The sequence below is a fragment of the Spodoptera frugiperda genome, chromosome 10 (genome assembly GCF_023101765.2).
Source record: "Spodoptera frugiperda isolate SF20-4 chromosome 10, AGI-APGP_CSIRO_Sfru_2.0, whole genome shotgun sequence".
Classification (NCBI taxonomy): Eukaryota; Metazoa; Arthropoda; class Insecta; order Lepidoptera; family Noctuidae; genus Spodoptera; species Spodoptera frugiperda.
Genome location: NC_064221.1, coordinates 1,923,947 through 1,943,147, shown reverse-complemented (window position 1 = coordinate 1,943,147; position 19,201 = coordinate 1,923,947). Strand labels below are relative to the sequence as shown.

The 19,201-nt window shown below is 38.9% G+C and overlaps 1 protein-coding gene across 1 annotated transcript; it reads right to left on the bottom strand.

Moving 5' to 3' along the window:
• Positions 1 to 404: 404 nt before the first annotated feature.
• On the bottom strand, positions 405 to 18,905 carry LOC118277638 (lactase/phlorizin hydrolase-like). Its single transcript, XM_050696197.1, has 21 exons — positions 18,764 to 18,905; positions 16,624 to 16,730; positions 15,967 to 16,114; positions 15,228 to 15,394; positions 14,494 to 14,751; positions 14,191 to 14,279; positions 13,529 to 13,676; positions 12,584 to 12,747; positions 11,518 to 11,670; positions 10,877 to 10,965; positions 10,268 to 10,372; positions 7,170 to 7,276; positions 5,927 to 6,074; positions 5,260 to 5,426; positions 4,640 to 4,900; positions 4,103 to 4,191; positions 3,531 to 3,678; positions 2,711 to 2,874; positions 1,610 to 1,759; positions 1,023 to 1,114; positions 405 to 619 (listed from the first exon to the last, which is right to left on the bottom strand). Exons 1-21 carry the CDS (start codon positions 18,790 to 18,792, stop codon positions 484 to 486), a joined length of 2,919 nt encoding a protein of 972 aa, XP_050552154.1. The 5' UTR covers positions 18,793 to 18,905; the 3' UTR covers positions 405 to 483.
• Positions 18,906 to 19,201: the final 296 nt, after the last annotated feature.

Below are 19,201 nucleotides of genomic sequence, written 5' to 3'. Positions count from 1 at the left end.
CGATCCGTCCGATGCGTGCGATGCGTACGATGCGGACCTATGGACGCTTACCTTAAAACTGACAAAATCCACTAAATCAGAAATGAGTACTGGAATCGGCTTACTCCCTCGTGGGCAGAGACGTCATGCATTCTTAAATGTCCTACAGTAGTCGGTGGTGCTGTGCTGTTCAGTCTCTGTTAAAGGACCCCTCCCTAATCGGTTCTTATGACGTCCGAAAGGAGATAGTGACAAATTATGTGTTTTTCAAGGTATAGGAGGCAATTTAGCAGATAGGTCACCTGATGGTATGTGATCAGCGCCGTCTATGGAAACAACACCAGAGCAGTCACAGGTGCGTTGCAAAAGGAAAACGCTCTTATCTATACTATCTTAGTGAATAGCGTGTAAATAAAAAGCAGTAAAAGTGCTAATTCTTATCATTTTACTTCAACATGTACCCAGTATTTAACAGCATTAATTACCAGGTCATTCTTAAATAAATTACAGTTGTATACTCGTAGTAGGTACATCGAGAGAGTGTGTCCTTATAATGTTAGCGTAGTAGTGCGCAGACGCACGCGGCGTGCGCGTGCGTTCCGGGTCTGTGAAGTTTACTTCGTATAGACCGAATTTCACTCTGAAAAAGAAACGAATACGTCAAATTAAAAAAATATTTAGATATCTTGTTATTATTATTTTTTTTTATTTTGAATACGGCGCGTTTGACGTATTCAAGATATTTAGATATTTTTTTATTTTGGCGACTTAATTTAATGAAGGTCAGTAACCTTAGTATGAGTTTAAAGTAGGTAACCGAAACAAGAGCGCGTTGGACGCTCTGATTGGCCGGCTCGAAAAAACCAACCAATCAGAGCGTCCGACCGTCGTCAAACGTAAGGCCAACTCGTAGGTACTAAGGGTACAGGTTAAGTTAGGTTGCTGTAAAATTTTTCGTAATGTTTTTTCCAAATCATCAGTAACCGCGTGTAGACAGGCGTAGTGTAGGACGCCCTGCAGCTAGGTAAATATGATTGACTAACGTGTATCCATTGTTCCACTCGTAGTTGTCCATGAGAGTCCAGGCAGTGTATGCGGTGACGTTCACACCATCCTCGTTGATGGCTAGCAGCATCTGCAGGTGTGAAAACATTGGAAGAGTAGTCACGAGGAATGGTATTTGGGAAATTACAATTGTATTTTGTCATATAAGATAACAATACTTAGATAAAACGAATCAAAATTTAGGAGTGGGAGCAAATACGTCATTTCTACGTATAAAACGTACCTAGAAGTGACGTCACGCGACTGTTCAAATCAATTAATCTTCAAAAGTATTTGTTTTCGTAAGAAAATAAAAAATATGTGTGTAATATTTTAAAGTAATCTACAAGACGGACATTAAAATAACAATTAGTCATCTACCCTATTGAAAGTTACAGAATGACATAGAGCTGGGGCCTTAGTCTGCTATTACAATTGTGTCAATTTGTGTCACAATGGTCGATCACTGAGCAGTGCAAGAGGGATGGAGCTATACAACCTACATAGCTCCATTCCTCTTGCACTGCTCAGTGATCGACCATTCTGACACAATTGTAATAGCAGACTAAGGCCCCTTATAACTCACCTGCTCCAAATAATCCCGATAATATTGGACTCTGTCCTGATCATCTAGTCCTGATTTTGTCGCCAGCCCGTTTTCCGTGATCATGAATTCTATGTCTCCATACTGCTGCTTCAGCCAGACGAGGCTCTTGCGCATACCCTCAGGGTTTACCTAAGAAAGTGAAATAATGTTATTATGAAGAATAGAACTATCGTAGAAGTATCACAAATATCATTTACTAAGATTGATTTTGCCAATTAATAGTTTTTCTTACAAATTGTTGTTCAGATGAAAAGAAACTAGATACTGATGGTAAATTAACTTAAGGATTTACTGCTGTACTCAGAGATATTTAATTATCACTTATAGTATATTCCGAAAACAATAGCTAAGGACTGAAGAACGGAGATGCGTTGTAATAAAGTAGCTGTGAGTGTGTGGAAGATGCGCAGCTCGAGTATGCGATGTATCATATGAATGTGATTGGTGGAAGACAAACGCTTCCATAGCAACGTAGCATAGCACATCTCTGGTGGAAAAGCACGCATGTGTATTATTTTTCCATTCGATATCACTTTTGGGATGGTAAAGTCGTAATCTTCTCTCAAAATAATCTACAAGCATTTTTGGTTACCATCTCATTAAAAATGAATAGTGTATTTACACAAGAAATCTTTTTGTAACTATACAATGTGATAGGGGTGAGACTTCTAACCCGTTAAGGCTGAGTACTACATCTAATTTTATCGACAAAAGTCGGGGGTCGAAGGGGTCGAATCCCCTCCCCCTAAAAATTATGACTATTTTAATATTTTTTTTACTTTTTTTGATATCAAAGGTTGTATGCGTCGTAGAAACAAAAAAGAAACGACAAACGGTAGCTAATAACCTTGGCTAACTAATTCATTACTTTTTTCATATGTTTGATAATGTTTTGGTGAGAAAAAAAAACATTTGTGAATTATTTTTACCGATAAAATCACTATTTTTCAATATTTTCAATTAGGGGTTCAACCCCCCATATTATTTTTTTTGTCGATAAAATTAGATGTAGTACTCAGCCTTAACGGGTTAGAAGTCCCACCCCTATCACGTTGTATAGTTGCTTCTGTAGAAACTTACAAAGAACCAAGAGGTAGCAGCTTGCGCCCAATCAGCTCTCCTCACGATGATGCCATTGAGGTCTTCCACGTCTCCGAGTGGCCACGGCGTGAACTTCTCTCCTTCTGTAGCCGGGCGCATCAGACGACTGGTGTAATGGTTCATAGCGAAGAAGTCGTAGGTTCCTAAGAATATAAATAGATGTAGGGGATTTTTATGATTTCTTGACCTACAAAAACCAGATATACCGTTAAATTTGTGTCAATCTGAGATTCGTTGGCCATTTCACGAGTCACCATAGCCAAACCTGGTGGCGTGATCCACCAGGTTACAATAACTACAATAGTTTTTTTTATTATTAATTTAGTTTTTTTTATTATTAACAATTGCATTTTCTCCAGTGTAGTGGGTGCGTTTATAAACGTACAAGTTCACATGCACTCATGTGCATGTGAACTTGTACGTTTACGTACGTACAAAATGTGGTTTTGGGTCTGGGTGTCATCACCCAGACCCAAAACCACATTTTGTGGATCACACATAGAGTTGCTCCATGCGGGAATCGAACCCGCTACACGTTGCACGGCAGCCTAGCCTCGCCAACCGTGCAGTCTGTTATTGTCACTTGAGGAAATCCAATACGCAGTGATTAATAGTTTTTGTTTAGGTCGATAGCTGCCGGTCCTCCAAAAAGGATGTTCCAATACTCTTGGCTAAACCTATATTACATTTTTAAGTGTACTCAGCAGCCTAATAGCCTTTATTACACAAATTGAAGAATATCTATAGTAGTATAGTAGTATAGATATTCTTCTATCAACCAAGACCGTTTAAACTTTACCTCTGACAAGTTCGATTTCTTCTTGCGTGAACGGTGGCAGCTGAGGCCTGGAGTATCCTCTTTTCAAGCTGACTTCTGCTAAAGCCTTCTCTAAAGCGGGAGGCCATCCCCCTAGCTTGGAGTAGATTGGATGGGAGTACCTTCCTGCCTAAAACAATGGTAATCTATATAAGAAGATGAAGAAAATTTAGTACCGGATACGAGACTGCTATTAACCGGCTTCGCTTCCAACCGGCTTATCTACCAGAGCTGCGGGCTGCCTAGCGGATTTACCGGGGCTCCGGCTCGAAAAACAGGAACGGGGTGGTTTTTAGTCAGTAACAGTCTGACACTCCCTCTCGCCTCGGCAAAGCGAGAGAAGTCAGTGCATGAATTAAAGAAAAAAAAGCGGCATGTCTGTAAGTCATTAACATAGGGCATGTTCAGCAGTGGACGTCTTGTGGCTGATGATGATGATGATGATGCTGAATCCAAAGTCTATGGTTCGAAGTTAAAATTGTAAACGAAATTATTATAGAGAGATACAAGATTGTATTTAATTTTATTGTAATGTTTGTAAATAAGGTACTTACAAAGTTTTGTCTGGTCAACTCCGTGAGTTCTTCATACTCTGGACGCAAAGGTTCAAAGGATGTTACGTGGGTGGCTAGCGAGACCCTTCCTGGAAAGATAAAGAACTAATTAATATAAATGGTTCCTGATCCTTGCGAATCATGCCTCATTCTCATTTTTTGTAAAATATTCTGAATCTTCTCTCAAGATATTTATAATATAAAACAAGATAATTGTAGTTGATATTATTGATAGATTGATTGCACTTTAACTGCATGGTTGGTGCGGTGGCTGAGTAATATGTAGCAGGTTCGATTCCCGCACAGAGCAATTCTTTATGTGATCCACAAATTGTTGTTTCGGGTCTGGGTGTTATGTGTATGTGAACTTGTATATTTGTAAACGCACCCACGACACAGGAAAAAACCCCAGAGCGTGGGTTGTTTTCTGTTGTTTTCTTAAAAATATATATATATTTTGATGGTTAGATAGATCCGTAGATTAATGGATCCATTGACTGATATATTAATAGCATAACAGATTGGTAAACTACTCACCATGATATTTAGGCTTCAGCAGTTTGTCATACACTCGCCAGGCCTTAGCATGGGCTAGCATTACGTGTTTACTGCACAAGTAGACTCCAAGATCTGGACTGATGAAGGCAGGTGGAAATACCTCAGCATTGAAGAAAGCTTCACAAAGAATTACTGGTTCGTTGATAGTCAGCCACAACTTGACGCGGTCCCCGAAGTGAGTGAATACCACTTTCGCGTAGTCTTCAAACCAGTCCACTATCAGGGGGTTTGCCCATCCACCTGTAATGGATGTGGTGTTAAACAAATGACTGTTACTGATGTACAAGTAATGTAAGTAGGGATATATGACATAACTAGCTTCTGCCAGCGGCTTTGCCTGCGTTTCTGTGGGATAAAAAGTATCCTATCACCCAAGTCAGCTCATACACTCTCTGTATAACAAAATGCATCAAACTCCGTTCAGTAGTTTCAGCGCGATTGACGAACAAACATCCTAACAAACTTTCACATTTATAATTTTAGTGTGATATTTAAGTTAGTGAATATATTTACTATTCACTGTCTGTGAGTACCCTTAGGGGTCTTTGCCAGAGAAAAACAGTGTTTTTTTTAATAATAGTAGCGATTCATGGTTATACCAAGGTCCTGAAGAGACTGCGGCAGATCGAAGTGATGTATTGTGACGAGCGGCTCGATCCCCTTCTCCAGGAGCCCATTGATCAGGTTGTTGTAGTACGCTATGCCAGCCTCGTTGACGTGGTTGGGGAAACCAGACGGGAGTATGCGAGGCCAAGATAGGGAGATCCTGGAAATAGTGAGGTTTTTGGATTAGGTTAGGCTCTTTCTGAGGGTGATTCATATATTGCAAAAAGTGAGTGCTTATCCAAATATTCAGAAAAAATACATTTCTAACTGTTATTGTGTCAGTGAAGCTGACAGTGGTAAATAAACTTAGGGTTCATCTAACGAAAAACGTGAATTTAACGGGACCATTAAATATAAACTGGATAAAGCGACGAATGTGTTTCGTTGTGTGAGTGAGGTTACCGGAAGCCCAATTCCCCTCCGCCCGATCCCCGATTCCTCAACAACCCTTTAATTCCTAACCCACAAAAGGCCGGCAACGTATTTGTAACGCCTCTGGTGTTTCAAATGTCCATAGGCGACGGCGATTGCTTTCCATCACGTGATCCGTCTGCTCGTTTACCGGCTAGTTCCATTAAAAAATACTATTAATTTATGCAAAATTGACTACCAGTGGTTGGAACCGCAGCTAAAAATTATAATATTTATAACAGAACTTACCTATAAAAGTCCAGCCCCAGTTCCTCAGCCATCTCAATGTCTCTCCTCCATTTGTGGTAGGAGTCGCAGGCGACGTCTCCAGTGCTTCTGTCATCGATCCTCTCCGGGTGTTCATGAACGAAGCGGTCCCATATACATTCGGACTTCCCTGAAAATATAATTATGGAGTAGGGTACCAAATGTACCAATCTTCCCAATCCCCGATTCCCGAACAACAACCCCTAAATTCTTAACCCCCAAAAAGCCGGCAACGCACTCGTAACGCCTCTGGTGTTTCAAGTGTCCATGGGCGGCGGCGATTGCTTACCATCAGGTGATACGTCTGCTCGTTTACGGCGTGTTTCATAAAAAAAGAGTACCTGGTCACTGGTTGACCTAGGCTTTTTGGTGTTTCAGTATTTTTGTAAGAATGGGGCAATATGGCATCCTGTACCCTTAGTTTACTTTACGTTTAAAGTAATCGATACGAGAGCGCGTTCGGCGCGCTGATTGGTTAGTTTATTCTAGCCGGCCAATCAGAGCGCCGAAAGCGCTCTCGCTCGATTATTTTACGTACTAAGGGTACAGAAGGTGGACTTATGAACTATAACAAAGGGCTGCTGGATGCTGGTGACTTCCATATCCAACTGGCTTATCTGGAAGTAGGGTTTGATTTCCACACGGAACAACTCTTTGTGTGATTCACAAATTGTTGTTTCGGGTCTGGATGTCATGTGCATGTGAACTTGTACGTTTGTAAAGGCAACCACGACACGGGAGAGAAACCTAGTGTAAGGGACAATGTTTTATAAAAAATAATAATTTGGGGAGGCCTATCTTTAGTGGTAGACGTCTTATTGCTAATGTGATGTTAATAGAGCATCATATGGATGTTTATAAACAGAATTAAAATTAATTGACATGCTGATTTTGTTCCTTGTTTTAAAATATTGCCCCAAACTAGGATTTCCTCCTGTGTCGTGTGTGCGTTTATAGCATAGTTTTAACATTATGAGCAGTAGCACTTGTGATTACTAGATCAAGAGGGCAGTTAAAGCGGTTTTAATGTTTGTCGCTTATTAATAGTAGTATAGTACTAGTAGTACGCGTATTATTACGAAGCGGTGCGGTGGCACGCGAATTCAACGTTATAAACATAAAATTTCAAATACACACTTGATCATAAATTATTGATAGGTCATTTGCCTTTTCATTGGTGCTTGATTGATCATATATTGTTATTGACCAAATAATCAGTACTTACCATCAAGATTCCAGCCACCTTCCACTTGGTATGCTGCAGTGGCTGCCCCGAATTTGAATCCAGGTGGAAATGGAATTTTAGTAGAAGATGCCACCGCTAATACCGCACTGGTTATGGAATAGATAATCATATAATCATACAATATATGTTACGCGTGATGTTATGGGACCGTAGGGTTTATATTTATTTCCTAATAACTTTCCTTGTCTCTAGCTTTTAGTTGACTGTTTATAACATCTAATATTTTCTGTCGTGACTCGTTATAAGCTTCTAGCTACCTCCGCTCTACTCAGCTCTACTTAATCGTAACGTAATGTTTTATAGCTTGTAACCTTCCTCGATAAATACACTATCCAACACAAAAATAATTATACAAATCGGATTAGTAGTTCCGGAGATTAGGGCAGTCAAACAAACTTCTTAGCTTTATAGTATAGATTTCAGTAAGGCGAGAATTTTTCAATCAACTTTGGTAGTCATACTTGGAGGACTATTACTTATCTTGATCTTATAGTAATATGTACTTTTATGTTATTATAATAAGAAATACTCAAGATTATAGTAATAAAGATTTCATCTTATCGTGAAGAAAACAATTCGTTAAGACATTTAATGCATACTTTCATTGTCAGTTGTAAAATGTGGAATTTACATACCTACATATATACATAACCTCACGCCTGTCTCCTATTAGGGTAGGCAGGGACAATGGAACGCTAATTGCTACGAATCTTACATACCACGAATTGACATAATTTAATAAAAGATAAGGTTACGCTTTTACACAATCATAAAACTTAGGAAAAGGAAATAATTATTAGATTTTCTTCCATAGGTATCTAAACCTGAAGCGGAAAGCTAATAAAAGGGCAGATGACATTTTTTTATTTCTTACGAAAACTAATAGTTTCGACTGTACATTGATTTCAAATATCGCGTGACGTTACTTCTATATGTATGTAACTACGCTTTAAAATAAGTGTCTAATATGTATTCATTATCTAACCGATGGAATGTATATTTTTTAACTTAAAATTAAACTTACCTCAAGAAAACTGCTGGTATCCAGATCATTGTATAGGATGATGAAGATGTAGTTTCTTCTCAGTCCGTCAAAATCTCATTTGTTACAGAATCTGAAATATTAAATATCTTGCTAGTTCCTCTCAAAGCAGATAGATGATGAGCCTCATGAGATTTCATTTGAGAACAAGCAGCTATTTTCAGTAAAAAGAAACACCATCAAAAACATTCTGTAAAAAAGCCCAAGTCTCGCACCTCATCAATTTTTCTACCGGAAAAAGTTGTGAGATCCATGTAATACCAAGTCAAATAACCGACTATTTAGTCCCTATTTAATTAAGGGACCTTCTATCTGAAGTTATTATGTAAATTGTTATCATATCGATATTACGTTTATTTTACGTTTTAAATAAAATAGAGCTAGCTTTTGTGGTATAAGCCAGTAAACGAGCAGACGGATCACCTTAAGCAATCGTCGCCGCCCATGGACACCAGAAACAGCAGTGGCGTTACAAGTGCGTTGCAGGCCTTTTGGGAGTTAGTAATTTAATGGATATTGGGGAATCGGAGATTGAGAAAAAATATTTTAATAAAAAAACTCATTAAGCATTGTCTTACCGTTTACACTCACAATTTCGCACTTTTAGAGAGTTTTCACCATCTCAATTAAATTAAATATTACATACAAAAAGTGAAATTACCTTTCACTACCTATAACTCTGCGATTACACACAGAAATGTCTTGTGACTATTATCTTAACTCAGATTTATGATTACTATAATAATAAAATCTTTAGTTTATTTAACTTGCATTTTACTAACACTTACTTTAATACCGCGGCCACACTATCGCGATATCGCGAACTTTCGTGGTGTTGCGACACATGTGGCTACAGACGAACTTAGTCGTGATAAACGCCATTGATGGGCGGGAATTTGCCGTTGAGGTGAATTGCTCATAGTGAAGTGGCTACCCTTTCGGCTTGGGCATGTTGCCACCTGGTTATTGTAATTTTATTTTATAAAAATAGCTTTATAGCTGTAAATTATATTTCTTTCTTCTTTCTACCTTTCTTTTCTTTCTGTCTACGGAAATAATCCAGACTAGGACAAATTCTGTGGCCACACGTGTCGCGATAACGCGAATGTGATGTAGTATTTTCGTGACGACGAGAACACGAATATTCGCAGTAAAGTGTGGCCGTAGCATAAAAGAGATATATTTTATTAGTCCATTAAAATCTCTTCTGGTTTACAGCATTTACTTATAGTATAATTACTGTTTACACTGCGAAATTATCTTTTTATATTATTATCAGCACGTATAGTTGGCGCAGCGGCATAAAAATAAGACTGGTTTTCTAAGATTTAGACACCACTCACATACGGTGAAGGAAAACATCGTGAAGAAACCTGGGCTTATAATTTCTAATTTAAAAGTTTGAAATCGCCAACCCGCATTGAGCAAGCGTGGTGATTAATGCTCAGACCTTTTGCGTTTGAGAAGTAAATGGCCATTTATAGACTGTTGATGATGATAATGTTCTGGTAGAAGACATTATTGGACAGAATTCTCCCTCTTAAGGTAAGCGTTCACAGGCCTGCGTACGCATTCCGTATGAAGTCATCAGCACGCATCGTATGTAGGCATTGCTGATGATGCGGTCCGTACGATGCGGATCAGTGGACGCAGTTGTATGAGTTTCTATACAAGATAAACTAAATCCGTTGCGTGCGATGCGTACGATGCGGGCCTGTGGACTCGTACCTTTACACCATCACTTGTGATCTCTCAACTCCATGGTTGGCTTAGTAGGTCGGTAATATAATTCCGGAGCTGCGGACAACGTAACAGGTTACCGGGGCTCCGGCTCAAAGCAGGAGAAGGAACGGGGTGGTTTTTAGTCAGTAACAGTCTGACTCTCCCTCTCGCCTCGCCCAAGGCGGGAGAAGTCATTGGATGATTTTCCCCCCTCAAAAAAAAGGTCGGTAATATAATAAAACACACATTTAACAATAAATATATTTTATTTTAATCTTAAAAGCTATTAGTTTGGCATGGTGGTGGAATGTACAGAGATCTGTTTTGGATAAGATCTGCATAGTAACGCGCAGATTTGCGCGCTGTGCGTTTGCGATGCGGATCTGTGAAGTCTACTTCGTATAATCCGAATTTGGTTCTGGAAAACAGAAATGGTATGATATGAATAGTATTGCTTTAATAAATGGAATTTTATACAAGGCAAGCGTACCCTTAGTACAAGTTTGCTTTACGTTGAACGAAAATGAAATGAGAGCGCATTCGGTGCTCTATTTGGTCGGCTCGAATAAACTGACCAATCAGAGCGCTGTTCGTGCTCTTGTTTCGATTACTTTAAACATAAGGCAAATTCGTACTAAGGGTACTGATTGGCCAACGGGTATGAACTAACCAATTAGAGCGCCGAATGCGCTCACGTTTCGAGCTCGTTAAATGTAAAGCAAACTCGAGCTTATCTCTATGTTAATGTTTTAATGATGGGCAAAAGATTGGGTTTACAAATAATGTTGCAAAAAGTGTAGATACATGAGTGCCGTACGTCTCGGAGACGTAAGATTATCCTTTCCACCAGTGTGAATATGATTATACTTCTAGAGTTAAGTCAACTGTTGAATTAAATAGAGAACATATTAAATATACGTACCCATATCCACTGGTCCACTCGAAGTTGTCCATCAGAGACCAGTATGTGTATGCAGTTACATTGATACCCTCCTCGATAGCCAACAGTACCTGGGAAAAAATTGGGGATAGCATCAATTTTATTCTATTTAAAACCTTATAAATCGACTCTAGTTCGCCTAGAGCGCCCTCTATTAAGACAATCAAAACAGATTTTTAAATAAAAGCTCAACTGAACAGTTGTACCCTTTAGTATAAGTATGCTTTACGTTTAAAGTAATCTAAACGAGAGCGCGTTTGGCGCTCTGAATGGTCGGCTCAAATAAACCAGTTCAAATTGCGTTGTGTTTTGTTGTGTGAGTGAGGTAACCGAAGGCCCTTCTCAATCTTCCCAATCCCCGATTCGCCAACAACCCTTAAATTCCTAACCCCCAAAATGCCGGCAACGCACTTGTAACGCAACCCTTTGGTGTTTCAAGTGTCCATGAGCGGCGGCGATTGCTTACCATCAGGTGATACGTCTGCTCGTTTACATAAAAAAAAACAACTAATCGATTCGATTAGTTTAAACTTAAAGCAAAACTCATACTAAGGATACTGAAAATATTTTTAAGGGTTGATATTTCACTATGACATAAAAATTAAACTATGTATGAATGTTACCTCGTCTAAGTAAGATCTGATGAATGAGATTCTAGCGTCGTCATCCAGGTTGGATCCTCCCGAGGAGTAGCCGTTCTCCGCGATGAAGATATCCATGTCTCCATAGTGCTTCCTCACCCATTCCAGCTGCTCCCTTAAACCTTGAGGGTATATCTAGAAAGAAAATATATTCCCAAATAAACAGTGCTTTTTTTAAAGGGGCAAAATCATCCAATGATCCATCCATATCATATCCATAACATCCCGCCTTAGGCGAGGGGAGAGGGAGTGTCAGACTCTTACTGACTAAAAACCACTGTGCTAGCCGTTCATTTTATAGAGATTTTCCTAAGTTGGTTTATTCTTAGGCAAAGACTATGGATCAATATGGATCATGCATGAACTCTTCATCATGAGTAGCGTGTGCAGATGCCGCGACGTCGCGCAGCCAACTAGCCTTTCCTCCCTTTGTGACTCGAAACTAGTAGAGGTTTTCTCCATTAATGTACGTGAGTAAATTGTATGTTTTAGTTAATTTAGTTTGTCTCACGATAGTTATATACTATAATTAGCAAACCCGGCGAACTTAGTTTCGCCACCAATGATTTTCCCTGTTTTCTTGCTTTTCTCTTAAATTTTTACTGAGTTTTCTTTGCTATAAACCTCACAGAGCCCGAGACCTTTGCAACGAATGCATAACCGTGTAAACCTGTTCGTGCGTTCTGGAGTTATAACACGAGGAAGGAAAATCCGATTTATTTTCATACAGTATGTTAACTAACAGAGGACGTTCCTGTTAACCCGCAAGAGTATAGCATCCATACATTCATGTTAACAAAAATATTACCATACAAAAACAAAACAATTTTATTTTTTTAAATAATAAAATATTCACCAAAAATTTTAAAGCGATACGTAAAAAAAAACACTCTGTGCGCGCGTATTGCTTATTTTTCTATGCTGATATTTTTATTTTAATCTATTAATGATATAGATTAACGAGTTTAAAGGAACGTCCTCTGTTAGTCAACATACTGTATAATAGATTATGCTCTAAAACACCACCTAGTAACCGAAGCCTACTCACCGGCATAGCCTCGGAGTAACCGTAAGTCCAAGCAGGATCAGTGTCCAGAACCAGGTCAGCATCAGGGACATACGTGAACAAAGTCTTCACGACGTCCTCGTCAGGCTCTGCAGTCCTCACCAGGCGAGAGGTGTAGTGGTTCATTGCGAAGAAGTCATAGGTTCCTAGGAAAGAAGTGGAGAAGTTACAACAAATATTCTGGTTGGCGCTTTTCTACCGGAGATGTGCTATGCTACGTTACTATTTTATTTATTTTCTTAAGGGGGAGAAAATTATCCAATGACTTCTCTTGCCTTAGGCGGGGCGAAAGGGAGTGTCAGACTCTTACTGATTAAAAGCCACCCTGTTCCTACTTCTGCTTTTCGAGCCGAAACCCCGGTAAACCCAGCTAGATAGTCCACAGCTCCGGATCAGTCTGCAGGTTCCACGCTACGTTGCTGTGGAGGCGTTTGGTATCCATCATCATCATCATCATTGGTACACATAGCTTGGCACTGGTGGAAACGGACTCGGCTAAGCTATGTTTTTTATATGAAAATATGCGTGCTGTGGATGCGTGCTATGGATGGCTTCCGTAGGCTCTTTTACCAGCTTATACCATAAAAAGAAAAAAAAAAAATTCAACACTAACAATACATTATTTTGAGAGGCCGATGCTCCGTGGAGGAGCGAAACATATGTTGAGTGGTAGGTATATTGCATGTTATGTGTGTGTTTTATATTGCACCTCTGCTGCATGAGCATTTTATTGTGGGCGAGAGGGCCGCATATCGCTGCATACCGCATGTTAAAAAATCATACATCTATAAGCGGAATTAAAACTAAAAATCGAATATATTGTTGAATATTGAATATATAAAGTATGACATGGATTTTCGCAAAATAAAACCTGATTCTATTCTAAAAATATGTAAGTCAAATTCTCAGCTTCTTATTAACTCTTACCTCTAACCAACTCAATTTCTTCTTCAGTAAAGGCTGGTAGTCTTGACTCTCTGAAGCCCTGTTTTTTACTGGCCTTCGCGACTGTTTTCTCTACCACTGATGGCCAGCCTCCCTTCTTGGAATATATGGGGTGAGCGTAGCGACCGGTCTGAATAGAGAGAAGATAATAAATCATTAACACATTAACCGACTCGTCGGACACTATAGTGACCGATGCTCAGGAGGATTTGCCTTGAAAAGTTTTCTTTCGGCAGTTAATACTTTAAAGATCATTTAGGACATATACATATGAACAATCCCCACGTTTGACAGATTGCAATTTACAAGGAACAGGTTTATCAGATGACACTGTTACCTGGATTCTGTTAATTATGTAGTCCCTTAGTTGAGACTTATGAAAACGGGTCCAAATGTATTTTATCTACCGTTATTATATGGCCAACTAGCTTATACCACCGGCTTCGACCGCGTTCCCGTGAGATAAAAAGTATCCTATGTGTTATTTGTAGTTTAGTACATCAACTAACTGCCTGTCTGTACGTCAACTGTCTATCTAAACTGCGGTTATTTCAATATTACAAATAGACACTCCAATTTTATGTTTGTCTAGAACTGTAGACAAGGTATTCTAGATGAATGATAATGTATGTTATGATACTTACAAGGAACTGTCTTGCAACTTCTGCCTCCTCTTCATATTCAGAAGAATAAGCTTTCAGCCACAGAAGATGGTTCACGATTGAGACTTTTCCTGAAATTAACGCAAATAAATTCAGTAACTACTGTTCCTTTTAAAAGTCAACCAATATCTTCTCCCGTCTTGGGCGAGGCGAGAGGGAGTGTCAGACTCTTACTGACTAAAAACCACCCCGTTCCTACTCCTGCTTTTCGAACCGGAGCCCCGGTAAACCCGCTAGGTAGTCCGACACCTTTCTTAGGGAACATGACAAAAAAGTGATTATTACCATGGTATTTATGACGGAACTCCTCATCATAAACTCGGTAAGCCCTGGCGTGGGACAATAGTAGATTCTTATTGCACATATAGGGTCCCACATAGTAGTCCAGCTGTGGAGCTAGGATAGCCTGGCCGTAGTAATAGTCGCATTCCACAATAGGCTCGTTGATGGTCAGCCAGATCTTCACACGGTCTCCGAAGAGAGTGAACACCACCCTCGCGTAGTCAGCGAACCAATCTGCGATCTTGGGATTGGCCCAACCACCTGGAAGAAAATGAATTGGGGTTAGAAATTTGTTAGTTTTTTGCATACTAGTGACCATGTCAGTTTAAAAATTAGAAATTTTGTTCGAAATCAAATAGTTTTTTTTTTTAAATACATTGCCCCTCGATACGATTTTCTCTTGTGTCGTGTGTGCGTTTACAAACATACAAGTATACACATGAGACTTAGACCCGAAACAACAATTTGTGGATGACACAAAGAGTCACAGATTTATAGGCTAAATGTTAGCTTAGTTGTGAAGTGCCTCAGATCACAACTGGTTGTGATTGTTACTACTTGTGACTAAGGTATTATTTCAAATGTGGGAAAGCCATGCTTCGGCACGAATGGACCGTTTGTTGTATGCGTGAGGTTACTTACTCACTCATCAATTAGTGTGTCTATTTGAGATAATTTCTATTAAACTCATAACAATCTGCGTTTTAAATTAAATTATTATGCTTTGGAGTACTTACCCAAATCCTGCAGTAATTGTGGCATTTCCCAATGGTAGATACTGACTACAGGTTCGATTCCCTTCTCTAGCAGACCGTCGATCAGGTTGTTGTAGTAGTTCTTGCCGTCATCGCTGATCTCGTCCACTAGACCAGTCGGCAGGAGACGAGGCCAGGAGATGGAGAACCTGGGATGAGAGCATATGTTTTACATTAGTTCAATACTTTATCTTTAAAGAGTTTGTCTAATGACTGTGTGATTAAAGAAAGTAAGTACCTAGTTTACTGATCAAGAACTTATTTCATTCTCAATCCGTATCATCAGCTGCTAATCTCGAAAGCAGGGAGTGGTCTACATTATTATGTAATGTATGTGTTTAATAAAAAGCTTTACACTCGTTATCTAGTACCATATATTAAGGGATGACTGAGAATTATTGGTAATTCAGAAAAAAGCCGCCACAAAGAAGTTATGCGCTATGGATAATAGTGAAGCCACCCGTAGCACACATTCATAACACGCATCAATAGCACGCACCTTGCCATATAAGAAAACATAGCTTAGCTGAGTTCGTTTCGACCAGAGCTAAGCTATGTGTACCAGTACAACAACGTAGCAAAGCACATCTTCGGTGGAAAAACACCATAAGACAGAACCCTTGCTCTCTATGTCCCCTAGGTAGTTTTATTATAAAATCAAGCCAAAAACTGGTATAAAAATAAGTGTACATTAATTTATGATGTAATAATATGACTTCACCTGTAGAACTGTAGACCTAACTCGCTAGCCATCTCAATGTCTCTCCTCCAGTAGTAATAGGACTTGCAGGCGTTATCACCATTGTCGTGGTTTAAGAACAGGTCAGGGTATCTGTGGGTCAGGCGGTCCCATTTGCATTCTCCCTTGTCTGTGAAATAAATAAATGTCATCATCATGCAACGTCGCGCCTTTTATCCCCGAAGGGGTAGGCAGAGGTGCACAGTACGGCACGTAATCATCATCATCATCATATCAGCCATAAGACCGTGATCATGGCGCTTGCAACAGTGCCGAAATATCGGAAACTCATCAAAATTAATAAACATGGTAAATATCCCGTAATAAGTTCTAATAATAGCCATAAGACGTCCACTGCTGAACGTATACGCCTCCCAGATAGGACGGTTGGAAGCACTTTTCACCATTTGTTTTTCACCATTTGCCGGCTCGAATAAACCAACCAATCAGAACGTCGAACACGCTCTCGTTTCGATTACTTTAAACGTAAAGCAAACTCATACTAAGGGTATAGAGCGGCGAACGCGCTCTCGTTTCGTTTTCGTTCAATATAAAGCAAACTCGTACTAAGGGTCCGATTATCATCAGCTCCTGGGTTAACCGTGTATCTTAATAAGAAGATGATCAAGGGACACTCACCACTGACATTCCAAGCTCCTTCGACCTGGTATGCAGCTGTGGCGGCTCCGAACTTGAATCCTGGAGGGAACTGCTTGCTGTAGCCAGACGCATGGCTCAGTGAAGCCCTGATGATAGAAAGAAGAACTGAATTGTACCGGACCGATACGACCTTCAAACCTTCAAGAAAAGAGCGTAGGTACTCCTTTTTAAAAGGTAGGCGACGCACCTTTGTCTCCTCTGGTGTTGCGGGTGTCCATGGGCGGTGCTGATCGCTTACCATCAGGGGATCCATCTGCTTGTTTGCCTAATATTTCATAAAAAATGTGTTTTGTTGTCTATGAATAGAACGAAGCATATTGTTATAATATACCTACAGGTATATCTAATATACCTACCTACATATTTATTATAATATTAACAATATAATGAGTACATATAATAAAATTAACTGTAGTCATAATTTATAGTATCAGTGAAATATCGTGACGAATATTAAATTGTTATCGGACATAGTGAAAGAATATAAAATAACGCTTTCTGCGTATGATCTAAGTACGATAAGATACAGTTTATTCATAAATCTAGGTATTATGTTTGTGTCTTAGTATTATGATAAAATATTTCGTTATTAGATTAGGATACGATTAAGTTGTCTAATCTTAAAAAAGTAAGCTAAAAAAAGCAAGTAAAATAAAAGTAAGTAATATTTATCTACGCATGTTTTTTTTTGTCTGACAATTGCATGGAACTTATAACACAAATGGTGAAAAGTGGGTGTACATTGTAAAGTAGCATTGCATGCCGTAATGTGCACCTCTGTCTACCCCTTTGAGGATAAAAGGCGTGACGTTGTATTTACAAAAAATAAGGGAGGGTAAAAGTTCTAAGGGTTTAAGTTCTTTTAGAAAAAGTATTAATAGCATGGTACATCATTAAAAAAATCGAAAAGAAAAAAAATAAAGATCCTTACGACCTTGAAACCTTAGAAAAAATGACCAAAACAAGGTAAATTTTTTTTTACATTTAATTGGTCGACGTTTGGCCGCTATCTCGCCTGATGGTAAGTGATGATGCGAATATTTATAAAGAAAAGAATACCTAAAGTTTGTTAAGTGCTGCAATTATTTATATTTTCATAATTAAAAGAACAAAGGCGCAAGTTTTTTTTAAACCACAGGTAACATACATACGTTTATTTTTTTTACTAAGTAATTGATTGACCGATAATATTATTATAAGTTGGTCCATTTTCGTTGGTATTATGACATACCATAATTCATTATTTTAGGCCTTTTTTGAGGGGGGAATATTGTATGAACTATCTGTCATATAAGTTTATCGGGTACTTATATGAAAGTGATGAAACAGGAGCTAAGTTTTATTTTTCTTCTGAAAAATATAGGGCAACTAAATAAATGAGTGTGATTAGCGTGTAAATCTAGATTGGTATGTAGCTAATGCTTGATTCGGAACTGCGGACTACCTAGCGGGCTGTGGTATTGGTTTTTAGTCAATAACAATCTGATAATCGCCCAACGCGGCAGAAGACCATGGATGATTTTCCCCCTTTAAAAAAATTAACCTACTCGCCTAACGCGGTAGAAGTCATTGGATGTGGCAGGAGGAAACCCTTTAAAAAATAGCCACAAATACAAAAAAAAATCTACATTAAAGAATTTAAACAATCAAAAATGTTTACTTAAGAATAACGCAAAAAAGATTTTAAATTAACAATGTAGGTATATGAACACGAGGACTCCGGAGCAGGGGGCCTACTCTAATTCAACGAACGAAAAAACTTCACAGATTGCATATTACAATGCTATTTATTGCGAACTTTCGTGAACAAAAATGAACGAATGAAATGAAGATCAATAAATAGATTTTGATATGAAATCAAAACTAAAACGTTATTTCAAGTAATTCTATTAGTAAATCAATAAAACCTACGGCCGAAAATTAGACGAAACTTCGGATTCGAGAACCGGAGTAGGCCCCCTGGTCTATTAGAGGTCCCGGTGCCCCTTACAGGTGCTGAGGGTGGCCACAGGGGTGGTTTTAGTGAGGTAAAAATCTCATAATCCCTAGTCTTTTATCCCCAGAAAGCTAGGCGCCTTTTAAAGGTCCCTCCGTCATAAAAAAAGGTATTTGAACTTACCAAAGGACGATGGTTGTGACCAACAGCATATTGTGAACTAAATATTGTAACACGTTGCGCCCATGTCTTATATATATGTAATATATATCTACCTATAAACCCAATCACCACCCGAATGTAGCAAACACTTAAATAAATAAGTGAATCGCGAAAATGACTGTCAATGTTATTGTAATATTTTTGTCGTAGTAATTATTTTGTTATCAATTAAGGTGCAAAGTTTAAAGCCTTTGTCTTTAGCAAAAAAAAAAAAAAACAGAGAAAAAAATATTTAATTTACGCGCGTAATTGAAGATATTTTTTACGAATGTAAATTTAGCTTTTAACAGGTAGGTATGTATTATAACTGCGCGGTTGGCGCAGTGGCTGGGCAATTGGGTGTCGTTCAACGTGTAGCGGGTTCAATTCCCGCACGCAGCTACACTTTGTGTGATCCTC

Bases quoted from the DNA above. Each gene is read 5' to 3' on its own strand.
- LOC118277638 (XM_050696197.1), bottom strand. From the start codon at position 18,792: ATGCTGTTGGTCACAACCATCGTCCTTTG. The intron at 14,280-14,493 runs GTAATAATCACT...CGTTAATTTCAG, and splicing joins GTTCCGTCATAAATACCATG to GAAAAGTCTCAATCGTGAAC. The intron at 7,277-10,267 runs GTACATTCCACC...TTCCATAACCAG, and splicing joins CTTATCCAAAACAGATCTCT to TGCGGTATTAGCGGTGGCAT.